Below are 20,737 nucleotides of genomic sequence, written 5' to 3'. Positions count from 1 at the left end.
CTCTTCCACGACTCCCATGGCATCGTCTTGTAGCTATATGTATCCATGCAAGGCCATAGTCACTGCAACGCAAGTGGAGATGAGAATGGCAGCCAACAGCATCATCTTCTCTCTTCACCTGCTCACAACCCTTGCATCGGTTGCAGGAAACCTTAACGATGGTAACAGTCCAAGTGAAAGCTTCCTGCATTGCTTTCTCAATCGAACTGGGTCTTCCGAGACCTCCACGCAGCTCATTTATACCCCCAACACCACCTCCTATGACACCATCCTCCGCTCCTCCATCCAGAACACCAGGTTCCTCTCCGCCGCCGCCACCAAGCCCGCCTTCATCGTCCGCTCGGCCGGGCCCGCCGACGTCCAGGCGGCCGTCGCCTGCGGCAGGGGCCACGGCCTCCGGATCAGGGTCCGCAGCGGGGGCCACGATGACGAAGGTTTGTCCTACGTCTCCGCCGGTGGCCCTTTCGCCATCCTCGACCTGTCCAACCTCCGGTCTGTCACCGTCGACGCCGACGGAAGCACGGCGTGGGTGGGGGCTGGCGCGACCGTCGGCGAGGTCTACTACAGCATCGCTGCGAAGAACAGGAACGCGGGGTTCCCTGCCGGCACTTGCGCCACCGTCGGCGTCGGGGGGCAGTTCAGCGGGGGCGGGATCGGGATGATGATGAGAAGCACGGGAGAGCCGCAGATAACATCGTCGACGCTCTAATGGTCGACGCGAAGGGCGAGCTCCTGAACCGGGCGTCCATGGGGGAGGACCTTTTCTGGGCCATAAGAGGCGGCGGGGCCGCCAGCCTCGGCGTCGTCATCTACTACAAGATCAGATTAGTCAACGTACCACCCAAAGTCACAGTGTTCAGCATCAGCAGAACCCTCAAACAGGGTGCGACGAAGCTGGTGGAGAGGTGGCAGCACGTCGCACCCAAGCTCGTCGACGACCTGCTGATCAGGGCCATCGCGGTGGCCGACGACGACGCAACAGCGCTGGGAAAGCGCACCATCCGAGTTACATTCCCGGGCATGTTCCTCGGCCGGCAGCGGGAACTGCTCTCGGTGATGAACGAGAGCTTCTCTGAGCTGGGAGCGGAGGCCGAGCACTGCAGTGAGGTGAGTTGGATGGAGTCCGCTGCGTATTTTGCAGGCTACAGCGACATGAACTGGACCATGTTGTTGGAGATGAGGCCGCAGTACAACAGCAGCTCCTTCAAGGCTAAATCCGACTTCGTGAGGAAGCCCATCTCTGAGAAGGGATGGAAGGGGATATGGAGGTTCATGGCGGAGGCCAAGGACGAGCCGGTGGTGATGATCATGGAGCCATGGGGAGGGAGGATGGATGAGATAGCTGAGACTGCTATTGTCTTCCCTCACAGGAAGGGAAATCTCTTTAACATACAGTACTTCATTAGATGGATGGAGGGAGAGGAGGCAGCGAGCGAGAGGCACTTGGAGTGGATGAGGAGTTTCCATGAGTACATGTCTCCTCATGTGTCGAGGAACCCAAGGGCTGCTTACCTAAACTACAGAGACATCGACTTGGGAAGCAGTAGCGAGGAAGGAAGGACGTGTTGCAGCCAAGCTACTGCCTGGGGAAGGAAGTACTTCTTGAACTACTTTGAGAGGCTTGCAAAAGTGAAGGCTCAAGTTGATCCAGAGAGTTACTTTTGGAATGAACAAAGCATCCCACCTTTTTCTGCTTAACACAGACTTGAGTCAAAAGGTTTCATTTGAAGGTACTTTGTCTTATAACTCGGTGCTGCTATGAATGCATTAGATGATTGACAGTCAAAAGCTTCAAGCTACAGCCAAATGGAATTATAATTGAAGTCAAAAAATAAAAAATGGAGTGCTGTTCTTAGCAACCAAAAATAAAGAAAGGGCTCATGCACTAATAATATATCAAACTTGCAGAGAACACAACATCTATAGCATGCAAAATGTTCGTGTCATCTCATACAACAGTATTTGCATAACATCTATAGCATGCAAACATTGCGGCACTTCCATATCACTTCAATATTACAAGGTGGAGATACAGAAAGTTGAGTTCGACGAGAGAATTCTGAAAATAACAGAAACAATAAGACGAAAGGAAACCAGAACTTGAAATGAGAGATGATACGGCAACTAAAGACAAAGCATAATGCAAATAAAAAGAATTGCTTCATAATTTTTGTCTAAATACAGACATGAACTTGAAGTTGACTTCACTAGCACTAAACAGAGATATAAAAGAATATTGTTAAAGAGAATATATAATTATCAAACTAACTAAAACTATAGTCCACCTGAGAAAGCATTAATCTTCATTATGTGATACCTCGCAATCCATGTGTTGCTTCTTGCACAATCTGAAGAAGTTGTACAAAAGATATCGATTGTCCTTTTACATCGACAAAAACCTACATTTCAGATGATGCACAAATCAGAGGAAACCATCTGTTATCAGTAGTTAAATCACATTACGATGACCATTCTTCATGTCATATCAAATCCATTGTTGCAAAAATTAAAGAATCCAAAGAAACCTTCATGTGATCAGAACCACAAATTTACAGGTAACCAAGCCGATGGCTCTGCGCTGCCCCTTTCTATGTACACAATGATGGAAAAGATAGCACAGGAACCAAGCCGATGTCCTCCTTGGTTGTTTTAGCTATTAACAAGCAGATCATGGAGCTCTTAGTGCTATCTATTTCGAGATTGGGGTTGATCCAGAGAAGAACTGCTGGACTGAGAGGATGACTCGAGGCTTTCAGGTACCTCCATCTGTGTAGGTAACAGTTTGAGAAAACTTCCTTGGACGGGCTGATTTGGAGTAGCACTTGTATCCATGTCTGCACAATGGCATGAATAGGGCAATGGATCTCATATATTCGAACCCAACTAGTAAATCGGAGAAATTAGTAAAGATCATTACCAAATAATGATTTGATCGTTGGCCTCTTTGGCTTATTACTCTTTTTCTTTAGCTCAGCTGCACGTAAAAGACACATAAAATAACTGTCAGAGAATTGACAAAATAAAACAATTGTGAAAATTGGAGGTATAAAGAGGGAACAACCAATCCCCGAAACTCCATCGTCATTTACAATTTCAAAATTTTTGTACGTATAACCCACAAAGTTGACATCCTTAGATGGAAGCATCTGTAAAACAGGAGAATCAATTATCAGTTATATTTTACATAATGCAATTTGAATAAAACTTCATGCTGTTATTAGCAAGATAAAGTGCAGTTAAGCTAACAGCCAAATAATTTTTTGGATATGTACCTACATATTCTATACTTCCTAAATTTTCAGATATATATTGAAAATCCTAGTATAATATGACCAGATCCTCATTCTGTTTAGCTTAAATTTGATTGGATTTTTCACATAGTGTCATAACTCATAAGATCCCAGAAAGATCACCTTGGTTCAAGACAATCACAGCCTAATTATCTCTTAGATACATCTGCATCAATCAGTCGAGAATGATCGACAGTATAGATATTGTTAAGATATCCTCGGCAAAACTTATACTTTAAAATCCAGCTTCACCCTCTGGGTTCTTCACTAATTGTACCATATTGCTGCTGCTTCACAAATAAGAAATACACTAGACACGAATAATATGGTGGTTTGTTCTGGTAAGCATTCAACAAATAGGTCCTACCAAAGTATAGGCTGAACCTTCACATTTAGTAGTGAAAAGACTATGTTTGAAATTCAAATCAGAATGGATAGCTTCTGTTTCAGACAAGAAAGTCATAATAGACTCTTTAGAATGTTCAGCAGTTACTGCCGAAAGCAATGACAACATCTGAATGCCAAAGATCAAAACTGTCTTTCAGAGAACATTAAGCAGCCATAACAATTCGTAATTATGCAGAGAGGATCAGCATTCAATAGCACAAGTACAACAATCTTGATCAACTGTAATGTATAACCCTGTAAGGAAAATATGAAATTTATTGGAGACCACACAGCAAAGGCATACCTTTCTCCACGGGCCAGATTTTGAAGAAGTTTGAACTGAACCTGAAGTCTGCATCATGATGCAGGTCAATTAGAGTATTCAAGCAATGAGTATGAAGATATGCCTCCAAAGGATGCTAACTAATCTTTAAAAATTCATTTTTAAGTCAACAATGGCTTCCTAATACAATTAGACAAGCACAAAAATGGTCTACTTTTCAATCACCGTAAACAAATTTATCAGCTCTAAAAAAAATATTACTTATATTGTCACGCACAACAACAATTTTCTTCATTGTCATCCAACGCAATTTTCAGTGTTCAGTTTCCTTATACCTAAACAACACATGATACAAGGCTCAAAGAGACACCATTTAGAGGTCGTTAGTGCTGAATCATGATAACACAAGTTCTAATGTAAGGTTTTCCTTGGTAAGTTAATGGTGTACCAAAGGAGCAAAGAGACACACAGCAAGGGTGCTGTCCGTCATCAAAGTGACAGAAGCAAAAACAAAGTTCATACAAACACTAGGAGAACATCACAAAACGGTGAAGCAGATAGGAATTAATTACAATCGTTGCATGCTAAGTTTATTCATATAGTAATATAAATTCTAATTGCTAATGAGCTAACTTTACAATGAGAGTAGGCTTTTAAAATTGGCGTACCTCCTCAAACTTCTCAAAATTTTGAGTGTCCAACTCATCATTAACCTCTGGTTTGAAAGCAGCTTCCATCTGGTATAGTCTCTCCCAATGAATGCCTTTAAACCATGGATGTGCCTGAAACAGACCATGATACTAAAACAAATTGTCCACAGATGGTATATAAACAGGCAGACACAGATATTTCGAAAGTTCAGACCTTTATTTCATGAGCACCCTTTGTCCCAAGTCTATGTTCTACATTGCACAGAAGCCTGCTGATAAGATCTTTAGCTTCAGGTGAGAGCTTAGCCTCTTCAGGAAACTTTAAGTGGTTTCTCCAATTTACAATCTGTAAAATAGAAGTTAACAAACAATAAGAGAAAGAAACTAACACTAACGTGCTAAAACAGTTTATTGTAAGTCCTAGATCAAGACTAATTTCTCATATGCAATTTAACAAAAAAAATGTCTAAGTCTGTTACAGCTAACCAATGATTGCAGGTTAGTTAACGCAAATTAATTGAGAATTGGTATATTAACCCATTGTCCTCGAAGCAAAAGATTGGCAATGAGGTAAATCCAGAAACTAAAACGATAACCTATTGCACGAGTAATTCAATATACTTGCAAAATGAAACGATAGTCCATTCTCATGAGTTAAGATGAAATTATATCCTATTACCATGAGTAATTCAAATTACTTATAAGGCCAACCAGGGCTAATTTCAAAGGGTAAAGTAGGGAGGTTCTAAGTATGTTCTAAAAGCAGTCCCGAGCTAACTAATACAGGCCTATCAAGTAAAGATAAATAACATCCTACAAGCATGAGAGGGCAACATTGTAGGTTAAATCTTTAGATGTCCATCTCAGAATGACAGCTCAAAGTAGAGAATCTGCAGTATGTGTATACCCTTTTTCATAACAAAAAGCCTACTTATCTAAGTGAAGTTCAATGGATGTGCAAACCAAAGCCACAAACTACTATACCAAAAACAAGTACACTGGAGATCTAGAATCAGATCCGTGATTTCAAACCCAATGAAAATAAAAATCAATTATACTGACCAAAATGTCTTCCAATAGACTCATAGAAATCTGGAATTTTCATTGCAGTTAACATACCTTTCTACATGTTGACATTGGATCTTCAGAATAAAATGGTGGGTAACCCACAAGCATCTCGTACATAATTGCTCCAAGAGACCACCTAAAGAAACAGAAAATGAACAGGACATTCAAATATACTCCAAATAGAAACATAAAGAAACTTACCAGTCACACTCCATTCCATATCCTCTCTTAAGCAGAACTTCTGGAGCAATGTAATCAGGTGTGCCAACAGTTGAGTAAGCCTAAATACAGAAAAGAACATACACAATAAGAATGTGCTAGCATGAAGATGATGCTAAAATATCTCCGCTAAACATGGAAGCAAAAATTGTGACAGGTTTCAGACCAAAGACAAAGTGTCAAGTTTTATATTTCAAATGATAAGGTAGAAATAAGTAGTGAAAAGAGTAAAACTTTATTCTTGCTAAACTGATAAATTGATACAAGTGACCAAATGATTTGTCTAATGACATAGTATACCTCCAATTTTAGCCAGTAACTAATACGACAAAAATAAATATTCAAAGCATATCCCAAAAAGAGGATCAGGCTTTCATGTTTACACATAATGCAATGTTCTTCTTCAGACAATTTGTACAGAAAATTGCTCTCGGAGTATGCCTATTCTAATCATTCAAGTAGATAAAAAAGATACAATCATATCCATGTATTTATCAGAAACAGCATTGAGTAATCGATAAATCCACTTAAACAGTATGATGCACAAGGCCAATCAGCGATTCTTAAATAAAATATTTAATGATGAATATTACCAACATCCTTCTGTTCTTTTGCCAGTGTTGCAATTGTTCCTGTTGAGTACGCCTAGGAGCAGGAGAGACATTAGATCGCTTATCATCCAGAACATGCTTCACATTTCTTCCTGTTGAATAATCAGGCTCATTAAGATTGGGAAAACTACTACTATCCAGAGGTTTGCACAACCCAAAATCTGATAGCTTCATGTGACCATTTCGATCTAACAATAAGTTGTCTGGTTTGATGTCCCTATCAAGATAAAAACAATATTGATTCTGTGTCATTAAAGGAGAGAGAAAACATATATAACTTGAAAAGCATACCTGTGAATGTAATTATGTTTATGAATGGATTCAATAGCTAATACTGTTTCTGCAACATAAAATCTGGCCACGTCCTCTGTCAATGTATCCTTACGCATGAGTAAAGTCATCATGTCACCCCCAGGAAGATACTCCATGATAAGATATAAATATTCTTCGTCTTGAAAAGAAAAGTAGAGTTTGACAATGTAAGAACTATCCACCTCTGCAAGCAAGTTTCTTTCAGCTTTCACATGCTCCACCTACAAAGGATAGATAAATTGTCAGTAGATTGTAAAATAAACAAAAAAAATAGTAAATGAATGACCATTACCCATACCTGACCCCTACGAAGCATTTCAGACTTTTTAAGTTTTTTCATTGCATATACATGCCCAGTTGTTTTCTCTTTACAAAGTCTGACCTGCATAATTATGATAAAGCCTGATCAATATTCCTATCAGGCAGGCAATAAAGTTATGATAAACAAAACAAAAGTGTGAAATAAAGTAATCTCTGAAAAGTGACATGTATACATTCTTTTGTTTGGTAAACTTTAATTATCTTGCTAGTTTATAATCAGGTTAGTCCCTGAAAAGTTATCAGATTAAACCGTACAACATTGGTAACAACAATCGCTTTTCCTAAAATTTGGGGCTTAGTTGTGCTTCAAAAGGTCTATATATTCTTCAATCTGAAACAAGAAAACATATATGATGATGTTGAAGATAGAATTTTCACCAAAAATATCCAACAACAGACTATGCAGCGGTAAAAGTGAGAAGTTAAGCATAAAATAACCTCTCCAAATGCCCCTCTGCCAATAATGGTCAGAAGTTCGAAATCATCCACTCCCATTTTATGCCTTTGAAGACGCATATATTCTGTTTCTTTTTTCTCTAAATTCTTCAGCAAATTGTGCTGCTCTTCTTCAGAAACTTCTGCAGCAGCAAGCTTCCTCTCCAGGATCCAGCGCCTGAAATTACCATCCCATTAAGTGGAAAAGAAATGTTGAGTGAAGAAGGCATGAATAATGATGGTTATGGTGTTAAAATTAGGATAAAGTCTATATTCAAATGTGATAGATAATAAAAGCAACACTTGATTAAGAGAACAAAGAATAAAAGCAATTTAATTATCATTTGAATGTCAATATTCCAACAAGTCCTGAAGTATCACAGCATAGGAACTGAAAAAAGCAGGAAAAGAAATATATATGAAATAAGAACAGCACTTTACAAGACCTGCAATATTTGCAAAATCCATAATGTCTTTTTGACACTTCAGAGAGTCAAAGAATTCAAACACTCATCAGGTATGGTGTACAAGGTGATGAGCATGTAGTTTGAGTAGAATAAAAAACCAATCATTTAAATATGTAAAAAAATGAGCATAAACATAGTTTGTAAGGACTTCAGCAAGCACTCAACACAAATAATGGAAGGTTATGATGAACAAAGCTTAAGGAAAAACTCTGTTAACAAGTTGGAGATAACATATGGGAGGCAGGAAGGCAAGCACTTACAGAACAGGTTGCCTGAACTTCAAATTGTTAACAAGAATTATAAAGAACTCTTGAAACCATCTTACTTAAACAAAATAAACAAGGAAATCAATTGCAGATGAGCCATAACCAGATATCATTATCAGCCAGAGGCATATCACTTTTCGATTCAAAATTATATTTCTAGTATTTAAAGGACAAAACATTGCATGTAATGTTTCTAGCATGCAAAGGAGACAATAACACGTGTAATATTTACCAAATGCAACTATTAGTACAATTGATGATACAAAGTCAATGAGACCTATGGATGAACCAGCTAAACTAGATGGATCATTTAGTATGAGTAATGTGAAGAAAACTGGAGGCGTCAATTAGTTTATTTAGTGACATTGCCCTCCGAAGCATGCAATGGCCACAGAAGCTCCATGTAGCTGACCCCAATAGGTGGGACCTTATAGCTAATTATAAACAGAAGCTTCAACGTGAGAAAGAAAAGCTTCAGGTATTAAAACGGAGAGGAAGTTCACCTAAGACTGCTAATGGAAAAGAACGAAGTTACCAAAATGAAATGGATGTGATTATTAGTGATGTAAATGGATACCTCAGCAGATCATAACAGTTTTCCTCAAAGGTAAAAGGGTGATAATTTTTTCTAGCTAATTAATAGCCTCGTGCAGGCTAGATAGTCAATTGTTAATACTAGTCATCAGCACATTTGGTGCACTTGCTTAAGCAAGATACACTTCCCACGCACACTGTGAATGACAACATATATTTCCCATTTATATATAATGTCAGCTCTGTTTGATGCATACCGATATGTAACGATGGACAGTTTGCACCTAATGGAGTTTGCCAAGCCTTCCCACAAAATGCATGGTTCACATCATCCAGTTCACTCAAGCTAGTGAAGCAACAAAACTGGGAATGGGCTTCACGGGATGAGACGCAAAATATGAGTTAACTTACAACTGCGTGATCAGTGGTTTAAACACCTAATGCTAATTGTAGCTCCATAAACGGGAAGTTCAAAAAAAAAAAAAAATATAATATATATATATATATATATATATGTTAGAAAGAATCACCTCTCCTTTCGATCTTGCAAGGACTTCATCTGGGCCTTGTAATGGTTCTCGATATATTGCTTTGCGGCAGCTACCTTCTGCTTCGTGATGTTCGAAGGTGCCTCATCAACCGGAGGCTTCTGCATATCCTTGGCACTTCCTGCTTCCTTCTTCGCCGTTCCAGGCTTGAGTTTCTCCCCTCTAGGTTGCAATTTATGAAACCAGTTTCTAGCGGCATCCATCTTCGATCACAACCACCACAACATTTCCAAAAGCAAATGCATTATTTCCGATCGGAAGACTGAATCATAAACCACAGACACTGTGTTTCTCAACCAGATAGAAACCAAGATTTACAATATTTCAACAGAACAAAGAACTCTCCTCTCTCTATTTGCGCACAACGGAAAGCATGCAGCAATAGAAAACCTATGTGCTAACGAAATTCCAGAAAAGAAACACAGAGGTGCCACTCAAAAGAACCCCTCGACTTCCTAATACTTCCAAATTCACCTTCTACGTCACCAATTTAGCCCTAGAAACAGCAGAGATCTAGAGAACTTCTGGAATCGCCGCATCCATCGACCACGAGAACACCAAGATGCAGCAGTCGAGAGCGGGAAGGAAACCTACCTGGATCTCGAAGTCGTCAGTAGATTGAAACTTCTAGGCCCTCGCGGAGCACACTGATTCGATCTCACCAGCTTCGCTTTGACTCTTGGACCGCTTTCTCTCCACCTTCCTCCCACGACGCGATCGACGCCATGTTTAGCCCTTTTCTCACCGCAAGACTTGGATACATCACTCTTTTCTCGCTCATGGCTTTTCTGCATAAACACCCCTTACAGACGTATATTTTAAATAGTACATGATAAAGTAAATATTTACGTATTAGTCTTTGAAGATATTATATTTGCATATGTATCCTCCGTATAGGAGCAGTGATAAAGTAAATATTTATTGTCACGACCCAAAATAATTTGGTTTAAATCCAATTTCAAGTTTCTGAATCAGCTCAGCTCATAATTGTCCAAAGTGAAAAATTACAATTAAAATTACATGCATCTCACATAATTAAATCAACATATATAACAAAGAATAATTCGTGTGCTTGAATCATTTACTTTTTTTTTTCTCTCTCTCTTTTCTACTCGTTACATATTATTTTCATGTCACCTATCAGATAATATATCATCTTTTATTCAACTCTGGTGCAAAATAAATCTAATGAGATCAACTTCGTCATGCTTGTTTTCATGATTTTATGATGATCAACATCTGTAAATAAAATATTTTTTAGTTTTTTATGAAAACTATTATCGAGTATAACTTATATTATCATATTTTTTTGATTTTTATAGACTTAAAAGTCGTCCCTTCGTAGTTCTGAATGTTTATCGCTATTACAATTTACGATAAAACATAAATTTAGACAAGAGAATTATAAAATAAATAACTTTAAATTATACATAAATATATTTAAAAAAATTATCTTTTCATTTTTTTCTTTTATTTTGTATAGCAAGCCATGATTAAAATAATTATACATGAGGCAATATTTTTTTAAATAACTAAACAGACTATACTATACGAGCAATACATAAAAGTATTATCAAATAATTAAAATAAAGCTAATGTGTTAATCATATGATATTGTCATAAGAAATATATGTTTGCACTGATTTTTATATTCAAATAAAAAAATAAAATCTCACGTGAAAATAAAATATTTATTCAAATCAACAAGCTAAATAAATTTTTATAAGCAAATTTGTTTGATCATTTTACAACAGAGAACGATCGTTGCAACATCGATTTTTCAATAGAGATCAATTTAAAAAATCATCAAAGAGGATCCTTACCACATCCCTTCCTTCCTCTCAAATCCTTCAAGTCCTCCTCCGGAGAGGCGGATTCCGCGCGGACATGATCGCCTCGCACGGCGGCAACAGGTGAAGCTTGGGCGGCGCGGCGTGGCGTGGGGAAAGTCCCCTCTGTCGTGTACGCGTCGAATCGGGGAGCCGAGGGCGGCCCACCCTGGTGGTCCAAACGCGCTCCGGGTAGGCAGAAGTAACGAGAGAGAGACAGAGAGGGCGGAGCGATTGCCGTAACGAAGCGGGCACGAGCTGCCTCGTTGACGAAAAAGACAACTCGATCAGCTCAATTCACGGAGCTCAACAGCAATCTTAAAGACATAGTGCACGACATATATATGGGGCAAATATATATATATATATATATCCATCTTCAGATGGGTTAGAGATGGGGCAAATCGAAAACCCGATAACCCGACATATATATACATACATATATATATATATGTATATATATATAAATAGAGAGAGAGAGAGAAAAGGCGGAAGGATTCCCGTAACGAAGACGACAACCAAATCGGCTTAAATCATGGAGCTCAACGCGAATCTTAAAGACAGTGAACGATAACCCGAATGAAAGTACACAGCACACGCGATCGCATCCATCTTACGGATGGGTCAGAGATGTTGGGATATAGACAACCCGATAACCCGATAGATATAGAGAGAGCGAGAGACAAGGCAGAGCGATTGCCGCAATGAAGCGGGCACGAGCCACCTTTTTGATGAAGACGACAACCAGACCAGCTCAAATCACGGAGCTCAACAAGAATCATAAAGACACTGTGCCGACCACCTGAATCATAAGTACACATCGCACGCGACCGCGTCCGCCAGAGACGGGTCAGAGATGTTGGTAAATCTATAACCCGATAACCCGGTAAGTATTTGGCCCTTTTCCCGCATATTTACCCTTCCTTTCTCGGCGCCATCGCAACAATGAGAATTTTGTGTCCGAGCTGCCAGCTTTCTTCTTTGATCTCCGCGTTTCGCTCCAAGCTTCCATCCGCATTCTGCAATCCCATCTCAAGATTAGCCGTAGACTCCATCGACGTCGGCGACGTAGCTCAAAGGGAAGGCGTGTCCTCTTCTCCATCTCCGTCTCACATCGATGAGGATCTTGTCGGTCGTTGCGTCTCGATCCTTGGCACTTGCCATGATCCCCTGGATCTCCGGAAAGGCCGCCAAGTTCACGCCCAAATCGTCGTCCGCGGCGTCCGTGATAGCTTGTTGGGTGGTAGAATCTTGGGCATGTATGTTCTTTGCCGAAGCTTTATGGACGCCAAAGATGTGTTCTTTTCGCTCGAGAAGGGTTCTCGATTGCCTTGGAATTGGATGATTAGAGGGTTTACCATGATGGGTTGCTATGAACTAGCGCTGTTGTTCTATTTCAAAATGTGGTTCGGCGGTGCCTATCCGGATAAATATACCTTCACTTATGCCATCAAGTCTGCTGGCTGTTTGTCTGCTGTTGGGCTGGGTAGGTTGATTCATGGTACTATTCGTTTGATGGGTTTGGAAACTGATGTGTTTATTGGTAGCTCATTGATCAAGATGTATGCGGAGAATGATGATATCGAGGAGGCAAGAGAGGTGTTTGATCAAATGCCCGATAGAGATTGTGTTTTGTGGAATGTTATGATCGATGGGTACGTGAGGAATCATGATTCAAGAAATGCTATCTTGCTATTCAACAGCATGAGAATGGCGGATGCTAAACCCAATTATGTTTCCTTCGCTTGCGTCTTGTCTGTTTGTGCCTCGGAGGGGATGCTGGATTATGGTATGCAGCTTCATGGGCTTGCAATTAAGTTTGGTTTCGATCTGGAGGCTTCAGTGGCTAACACGTTGTTAGCATTGTACTCTAAATGTCGCTGCTTGGTTGATGTGCAGAAGTTGTTTGGTTTGATGCCCCAAACTGATTTGGTCACTTGGAATGGAATGATTTCTGGGTATGTTCAGAGTGGACTGGTGGGCGAGGCTTTGGAACTATTCTACCAGATGCAAGTTGCTGGGTTCAAGCCAGATTCTATCACATTGGCAAGTTTTTTGCCTGCCTTTTCTGGTTCAGCAAGTCTGAAACAAGGAAAAGAGATTCATGCTTATATAATACGGAACAACGTCTCTATGGATGCCTTCTTGAAGAGTGCACTGATTGATATATACTTCAAATGCAAAGACGCGCTCATGGCAAAGAAGGTTTTTGGTGCAACTAGAACTATGGATGTAGTTATCTGCAGTGCAATGATATCTGGTTATGTGCTTAATGGGATGAGTGGTGATGCATTAGACATGTTCCACCAATTACTAAAAGCACAATTGAAGCCTAATCCCATCACACTAGCTAGTGTTTTGCCAGCTTGCTCTTGCTTGGCTGCTCTAAGTTTGGGGAAGGAACTACATGGTTACATTCTGAAAAATGCATATGAGGGAATGTGCTATGTGGCAAGTGCACTAATTGACATGTACACCAAATGTGGCAGGCTTGATCTTGGGCATCAAATTTTCACTCGGATGCCCATTAGGGATGCAGTAGCATGGAACTCAATGATTGCAAGCTTTGCACAAAATGGGCAACCAGAAGAAGCTATGAGTCTTTTGCATCAAATGGGAATGGAGGGAATGAAATATGATTGTGTCACCATATCTTCTGCCTTATCAGCATGTGCAAATCTACCTGCATTACATTATGGTAAAGTGATCCATGGTTTCATGATGAAACGTGATATCAGATCAGACTTATTTGCTGAGAGTGCCCTGATAGATATGTATGCCAAGTGTGGAAATTTAGATTTGGCTCGTCGGGTATTTGATTCAATGACAGAAAAGAATGAAGTATCATGGAATAGTGTAATTGCTGCCTATGGTGCACATGGTCTCATTAAAGATGCCATGGATTTATTTCGGCAGATGCAGGAAGCAGGTTTTGTGCCCGATCACATAACCTTTCTTGCCTTGATATCTGCATGTGGTCATGCTGGTCAAGTTGACGAAGGATTTCGGCTCTTTCACTCTATGCATGAGCAATATGGAATTGCAGCTCGCATGGAGCATTATGCTTGTATGGTTGATCTATATGGACGTTCTGGGCAGTTAAATAAAGCACTGAAACTCATAAAGAGCATGGCATTTAAACCAGATGCTGGCATATGGGGCACAGTGCTTGGAGCTTGTAGGATCCATGGAAATGTTGAGATTGCTGAGCTTGCTTCAAAACAACTATTTGATCTGGATCCTGAGAATTCTGGTTACTATGTGCTTCTATCGAACATCCATGCTGTGGCTGGTAGGTGGAAGGGAGTACTGAAAGCACGAAGCTTGATGAAGGAGAGAAGGGTACAGAAAGTGCCAGGTTATAGCTGGATAGTGGTCAACAATATCACTCACATGTTTGTGGCTGCTGACAAATCTCACCCCAATTCTGAATGCATCTACTTCATATTGAAGAGTCTCCTCCTAGTGCTTAGAGAGGAAGGCTATGTTCCCAAGCCAGACATAATTTTCCCACTACAAATGGATGCTTCAGAGCAGGTACTTAATGCATGGCAGATAGCCTTTCTCTTTTCAAATTATAATTCACAATAAGCTAACTTAGCAATTGGTATTTCCTGAATGTCAACAAACTTCAATGACCCAAACACTGTTGAAGTTCAGGTTCAACATTTGGGCCACCTTATTTTACAAATTATTCATTTAGGTCAAGCTTGAGTATGCTTCACCAACTTAGCTCTTTGAATAATTTTAATCATGCACATATTGCATTTCTTGTAATCCATATTTAGTTAAAAAATCATGATAAATATTAGATACTGATGACGAACCTGTTTTCTATTAAAAACTATGCATATAAGACTGTCTTTTTCTTTTCACATGGTGAGACGCAACCTCTGAGATATTTTCCTTTCACTTCTTAATGAAAGGCATCCATCATGATATTTAGCACCCAAATGCAGTATGCCTCGATATTTGATATTCGTTAGGGTCCTTTAGTTTCGAGTATTCATGTTAACTTATTAGTTAAAGATGTGATTGCTGTTAAACTTGTATTAGAATCTAACTTTTGAGTTTTTAGAATGGATTATGAATCATTAAACTATCATATCCAAGTTTGAAAGACCTAGTTATAATAGATAAGAGCTTGGCCAATTTTTTCTTTTATTTTTGTGGCACCATGTTGATGATGAACAGACAATAAAGGCATCTAGTGCAGTAAGTGATCTATAATTTTAAACGTCTGGCCTTTGGGCATCAGGAAAAGTAAGAACTTCTACACGGGTACTTCTGTTCCTTCAGATGAACACCATATTATTGATTCTTTCTGTTCTCAAATACCTGTATTTGGGCTCCACCTCCTTGTGATACTCAGACTCTATACTCGTGCATATTTAATCCAACTTTTCACGATAAAATCTTGAAAGAAAATAATCACATTTCGAATTTCTCCATCCATCTGCTGGTCCACGAAATCTAATGCCTTAAATTGAATCCTCTAATCAGTGACTTCATTGAAGTTTCATGCAATATTTGCATTTCTTTATCCAACATTTTATATTTGCTGATTTTCAATGAATGGTTTATTGCTGATCCCAACCAGTTAGGCCTTAAATACAGCCTAGCATTCAGACATGTGGAAATATGCAGTCATGTTCTCTCAGTGGTCTATTATTCAGTTCATATTTGTTAATTGTTCATCCTCAGAATCCAGCTTTCCTTGCTATCTTTTGTTTGTGACATGATATTTTTGTGTGCATCGCAGACCACCGTTGTTTCTCCTGATGCTTCTGATCAGTAGTTTGCACTGTTTTACCTTCTTCTGTGCACTAGTAAGCACGGTTTTACCTTCTCCAGAGAAACTGGCAAAATAACACGATCCAAATCCAACCAGAAAGGTAAGCTTTTTAACGACTGCGTGTATATACAAGTTACACTAGCTGTTTGAGGTTTGCAATTCAATTTTAACTTTTGTTACTTTATGTAAGACTTCTTTCTAGTGTCAGAGAATAATGATAAACAAATTCCTTCATGTTTTATACCTTCAAAAATAGAGAAATAAGATTCCTAAAATGGTGCTTTATAGTCAAATGGTGGTTTTCGATGTTTCTACATTCTATTGTTTTGATATTCATTGGTGTACCTCAGTATATTGTGTCTTCTGTCTTTTGATTTCTGGCTTCTGTCATTGGAACCTAGGCCAATAAACCTTTGATCGATGCACAACAGAGACCTTAAATTTCTTGGCATGCTATATATACTATTGTTGGCTTTTACTAAACATTGGTTTACTTCAATAAAACCTCACATGTTTCATCATGCTCTTGGACATGGGCATGGTCAAAAACAAAGTTGAAGCAATATGATCAATCACATAGCAACCTTCTCATCTTGTAGAGACCAATGGATGTCCGAAATAAAACAGTTGACTATGCAAACTTTTCTCATGTACCCCTGGTTTAAAGGAGAATACCTTAGACATTTAAGGGTCCAAATTTTAGCAAAGGTAGGGTTGTTCAAATTGATTTCAGCCTGGAAACATTAGGGCCTGCTCCTTCAAAAGTAAATAGCAAAAAGGTTTAGAAGATAGAACGATAACAGAGATAACAAGTTATAAATTAATTTAAGTCAGCAGAGAAAAACCAGATAAAAGGAGACCCGAGGCCTGGTTTTTTCTTATTTTCGTTGAAAATGTTATAATCACAGCTGAAATCCTAGCATCTGATACACCTTCATTAAGTAGCTCAACTGGACATCATTTTGACTTCCATATCAGTGCCGTGGAGAAACTCTTTTCAGGCCTTTAAATGGAGACGTTCACTCTTGTTACAACCAGCACACTCTGTGAATTCTTTTGAAAGGATAACCATCTGCACAAGTGGATTCCTGCTGATAAAACTCTTCCACACTTAATTTTATCATCATTTCCTGCACTTATTTAGTGGTACTGTTATCCATTTGCAGACAAGGAATATTCCCAACAATGTTGACGATATGAAACCCCCGGATTGGAGTCGAAGTCTTATGCTATGGTTAGAAACATCTGCTCCAATTCAACTCTTCTTTCCATATCACAGTGGGTGTTGAACTAATAATTTTCATGTTTCATTTTGGACATGCTGCGTATACCTTTTTAGAAGAGACAGCCACTTCATATGTAGAAGAGCCTGCATATCTGTTGAAGCACATTGAATCAAATCATTTTGGCACCCTGCTTTCTACTGCTTGACTTCGAGCTGCGAGATAAAAGCGGTTAGCAGTGACCATTAAGTCTCTTCGGCTTGACTCTTTAAGGGAAGGTAATTCAAAGGTTTTGATTCAGTATAATGAAATGTGACCCATACCCGGTTATCCATTTTCATGAAGACATGCCAAGCTTCCTTCTTCGCTCAAGTCTCAGTGCCAAAGTACAGAAAAGTTTTGTTAGCCAGAGCCTGCAGTAAGCAGGAATAAGTATCAGCTCTTTCGTTAGCACATCTTGCAGTTCTCTAACGCCAAAAACAGGACTTGCTCTTAACAAACAAAAAAGTATTAGCAAGAGCGAGAGTGAAATAGTTAGTAACTTCCACATTTTTCTTGTGTCTCCTAATAGGTTATTTTCCTTCGCAGGCAGAAAAGATGTATGATAGCAAGCAGGCATTAAAGCTGTCCCAGCTCGAGTTCTCCACAATGGCTACAGAAGGTACACGTTTTGTTGCTTTTGATTTTAATGTTACGGGTAGCTTTCTGCGTACAGTTTTTTTTTTTTTTTTTGTATTTTTGGGAACTCTAATGTCTAATTATACGGGTTGCTAGTTTTCTTTGTTAAATTAAGAATATTTAATTTATTATTTATAGTTTCTAATATAATTTTCTTAGGTTGTTCTTCATTCCTTCTAATTACATCATCTTTATATCTCATATTCTTAAATTATTCTTTCTCATCTTATTTTCTATCATGATTATACCTAATTCTTCATGAGTGATTGCATTTCCCTTTCTATACTCCATCATAACTCCACAAATCTGCTTCATTATTCTTTTTACATAAATAATGCATACTTGTAAATTCTCTAATAGATTTATAAAATATTGTTACCTAAATAACTGTTTTAATTTTTTAAATCGAATCAAAATATCATAATAAGAGTCATTTCCTCATCATGTATAATCAACATAATTGAATGGTCAATTCGCCACCTATTCTCCTCCTGGAAATCTGCTTCTAGCCCGTAACCTAAGAAGTAGGACAACGCTTGCATGTAGGGTTTTAAGCACAAAACATAAAATAGAAAATGGCGGGAATTTTTGGCACGAGATCCAAAGCTAATGAGAGTTGCCATCAAAATGGTCTACACGAGCGAGCTTCCACAAAATATGGTCTCCACAAGTGAGAGAGAGTTTGAATGTGACATGTGATGGCCATGCTGTGCCTCCCCACGTGCGCAGCGTCCTGTGGAGGCCAACCTGTCGCAAGTCATCGTGTCGCGTCGACCGCGATCGACGGTCCTTACCGCGCCACGTCGTACGGATTGAGGGCGGTGTCTCATTTGCCCCCGGAAAGGTTGTGCCGGGTTCGACCATCGGGGCCCGCGTAAAGTAACCAATATAGGGCGTCGTTTTCATGTTTTGTGTTCGGTCAGTGAATACGTGGCGGTGACGCAGTGACGCATCCCATCGACGTCGCATCAGGCGGCTAGTTTAATGGGGAACACGGATTCGCAGGCACGAAGGGCGCAGATCCGCTGATCTCACGACAGATGTATCACTTCTCCTTCCCCTACCGATGCGACTTGGCTACTATTTCATAAATCACAAGCTTGATCATCACCATCATAATCACGTCCACGAATCACATATTGACTGTCACTGATTTCATGATTGCTTCCTGTTTTCTTTCGTTATATGAAAAGATCAAGACAAGGAGAAGAGACCGCTTGATTGATGTACAAGAATTAAGGACTCCAAAAGAAGCTATTTAGTTCATTCACAAAGAAGCTTAAGAGTGGCCGTGAGTCACGTACAAGTACATACTAGTCATAAAGATGTCTGCTGTCAGCGGAGGGCCGAGAGGACTAATGAAACACTGGCAATGGCATGAAAGCGGCGTCGAGTGTTCCCATGATTGCCATGACGACCCCGGTATCGGCTTCACCGGTCATCGTCTCCATGTTAGTGCCGGTTACGAGATACTGGATGACGTCCATGTTGTCGTAATCCAGTGAGTTTAGATCGCAGCGCGGCGCCTCCGCCACCGCGACAGGGGGCTGAAGCGGCGACCGCTTCCGCTTCTTCTTCCTCTTCTCGTAGGCGATGCCTCTCGCCTTGGCCTGCGAGTCCCTGACCTCCCTCAGGTACAGCCGAACGGCCCGGGCGCCGAAGGGGTTAGCCTCCGGGTGGCCTCCGTTCTCCTCGAAGGCGGCCCGGAGGCGGCCGACGAGGGCGTCGAGGCTGCCCCACGCCTGGCGGAGCGGGCAGGGACATGGCGCCGGCGGGCTGGGCAGGCCGAAGAAGGGGCAGCCGGTGGCGTGGACCTTGGTCTTCCCGAACTGGTCGAGGTGGCGCAGGAACTCCAGCACGTGCGCGCCGCTGCACCGCGACAGCACCAGCGGCGGCCGGTGGTCCTTGAGGTACTGCAAGAAGGTGTTCCAGTCCCGCCGCTTCTGCGACTCGTACCGACTCGGCCGCCCGTCGCCGCTGCCCGCTGCCGCCATCCCTCTCTTCGCTCTGGCGCACAGCCAGCGGCTCTGCGCGTGTGTAGTATGATGGGTGGAGAGCTGGAATCACATCATACTGTTGTTATATATCTAGAACGTAACGTTGCAGTACATAGAAGAGGAGATGGAGGAGGAGGAGGAGGCGCTTATGATGGGTCGGAGGGAGACAGGAAGAAAAGGCGGAATCCACGTTGCGGACGGGACGAGCATGTGACCGAAGAGGCATGGCACCGGTGATGGGAGTAACGTGTCGCGTCGAACCTTCTACTTTTACATGCAGTAATATATTGACCTGTCAGGAAATGACTCACGAGTTACGTCGACGTACGTCCTCTGCATCGGCCTCGGTCGGCGCTTGTCAGACTCTCACCCCCAAAGGACTCCACCAAATCCCAATTGATTCGTTTATTTATACTCCAATTCCAATAAAATATTCACATGTATAAATAAAAAATATATAGTACGTTTGTCTATAAGCCAAAAACATCTTCAAATCATCTTATCGATGAGTAGTTTGATTCATATTTGATTTATAATTTTTTAATAAAAATAAATAATTAACGTGCGATCTTACGATAAGCTGTGAAATTTTTTCTCAATTAAATTAATTGACATAATAAATTATTTATTTATTATTATTATTATTATATATATATATATATATATATATATATATACACACACACAATTGCGTGATAGGAGATGCAATCGATCATTGCGTGTGGCGGTGACCTTACCACTATTAAAATTGCCTCGATGCATGCAAACACGTGATTTTTCTCACGGCAAGTAACTATCCATCAAACGATTCATCTCATTTGTCG

The 20,737-nt window shown here is 40.3% G+C and overlaps 3 protein-coding genes and 1 pseudogene across 8 annotated transcripts; 2 read left to right on the top strand and 2 right to left on the bottom strand.

Moving 5' to 3' along the window:
• The first annotated feature begins 85 nt into the window (after nucleotides 1-85).
• Nucleotides 86-1,698, top strand: LOC135636491 (berberine bridge enzyme-like 18; annotated as a pseudogene).
• Nucleotides 1,699-2,286: 588 nt separating this feature from the next.
• On the bottom strand, nucleotides 2,287-11,516 carry LOC135637094 (uncharacterized). Of its 3 annotated transcripts, none has more exons than XR_010496155.1 (16): nucleotides 11,215-11,514; nucleotides 9,986-10,179; nucleotides 9,374-9,594; nucleotides 7,580-7,754; nucleotides 7,119-7,202; nucleotides 6,800-7,041; nucleotides 6,491-6,725; nucleotides 5,880-5,959; nucleotides 5,730-5,814; nucleotides 4,825-4,956; nucleotides 4,629-4,742; nucleotides 3,982-4,029; nucleotides 3,062-3,146; nucleotides 2,918-2,974; nucleotides 2,526-2,834; nucleotides 2,287-2,399 (listed from the first exon to the last, which is right to left on the bottom strand). XR_010496155.1 is itself a non-coding variant. In XM_065149483.1 (16 exons), exons 3-16 carry the CDS (start codon nucleotides 9,592-9,594, stop codon nucleotides 2,686-2,688), a joined length of 1,593 nt encoding a protein of 530 aa, XP_065005555.1. In that variant the 5' UTR covers nucleotides 9,986-10,179; nucleotides 11,215-11,516; the 3' UTR covers nucleotides 2,287-2,685. The 3 variants fall into 3 exon arrangements, 2 of the variants coding, with proteins under 2 accessions (XP_065005555.1, XP_065005554.1); XM_065149483.1 differs by having other exon boundaries at nucleotides 2,287-2,834; nucleotides 6,800-6,888; nucleotides 7,003-7,041; nucleotides 11,215-11,516; XM_065149482.1 differs by having other exon boundaries at nucleotides 2,287-2,834.
• Nucleotides 11,517-12,126: 610 nt separating this feature from the next.
• LOC135635421 (pentatricopeptide repeat-containing protein At4g21300-like) lies at nucleotides 12,127-18,086 on the top strand. Of its 4 annotated transcripts, none has more exons than XM_065146464.1 (5): nucleotides 12,127-14,757; nucleotides 15,983-16,115; nucleotides 17,182-17,249; nucleotides 17,355-17,516; nucleotides 17,827-18,086. In XM_065146464.1, exons 1-2 carry the CDS (start codon nucleotides 12,166-12,168, stop codon nucleotides 16,016-16,018), a joined length of 2,628 nt encoding a protein of 875 aa, XP_065002536.1. In that variant the 5' UTR covers nucleotides 12,127-12,165; the 3' UTR covers nucleotides 16,019-16,115; nucleotides 17,182-17,249; nucleotides 17,355-17,516; nucleotides 17,827-18,086. The 4 variants fall into 4 exon arrangements, with proteins under 4 accessions (XP_065002536.1, XP_065002537.1, XP_065002538.1 ...); XM_065146465.1 differs by having other exon boundaries at nucleotides 17,355-17,745; XM_065146466.1 differs by having other exon boundaries at nucleotides 17,358-18,086.
• A 652-nt stretch (nucleotides 18,087-18,738) lies between these two features.
• On the bottom strand, nucleotides 18,739-20,261 carry LOC135635632 (protein G1-like1). Its single transcript, XM_065146849.1, has one exon. The coding sequence runs from the start codon at nucleotides 19,908-19,910 to the stop codon at nucleotides 19,272-19,274; it is 639 nt and encodes a 212-aa protein (XP_065002921.1). The 5' UTR covers nucleotides 19,911-20,261; the 3' UTR covers nucleotides 18,739-19,271.
• Between the last annotated feature and the right edge of the window lie 476 nt (nucleotides 20,262-20,737).

The sequence above is a fragment of the Musa acuminata genome, chromosome BXJ3-4, assembly GCF_036884655.1.
Source record: "Musa acuminata AAA Group cultivar baxijiao chromosome BXJ3-4, Cavendish_Baxijiao_AAA, whole genome shotgun sequence".
Classification (NCBI taxonomy): Eukaryota; Viridiplantae; Streptophyta; class Magnoliopsida; order Zingiberales; family Musaceae; genus Musa; species Musa acuminata.
Note: the sequence above shows the minus strand (reverse complement) of the source record. Positions and strands in the feature narration are given on the sequence as shown.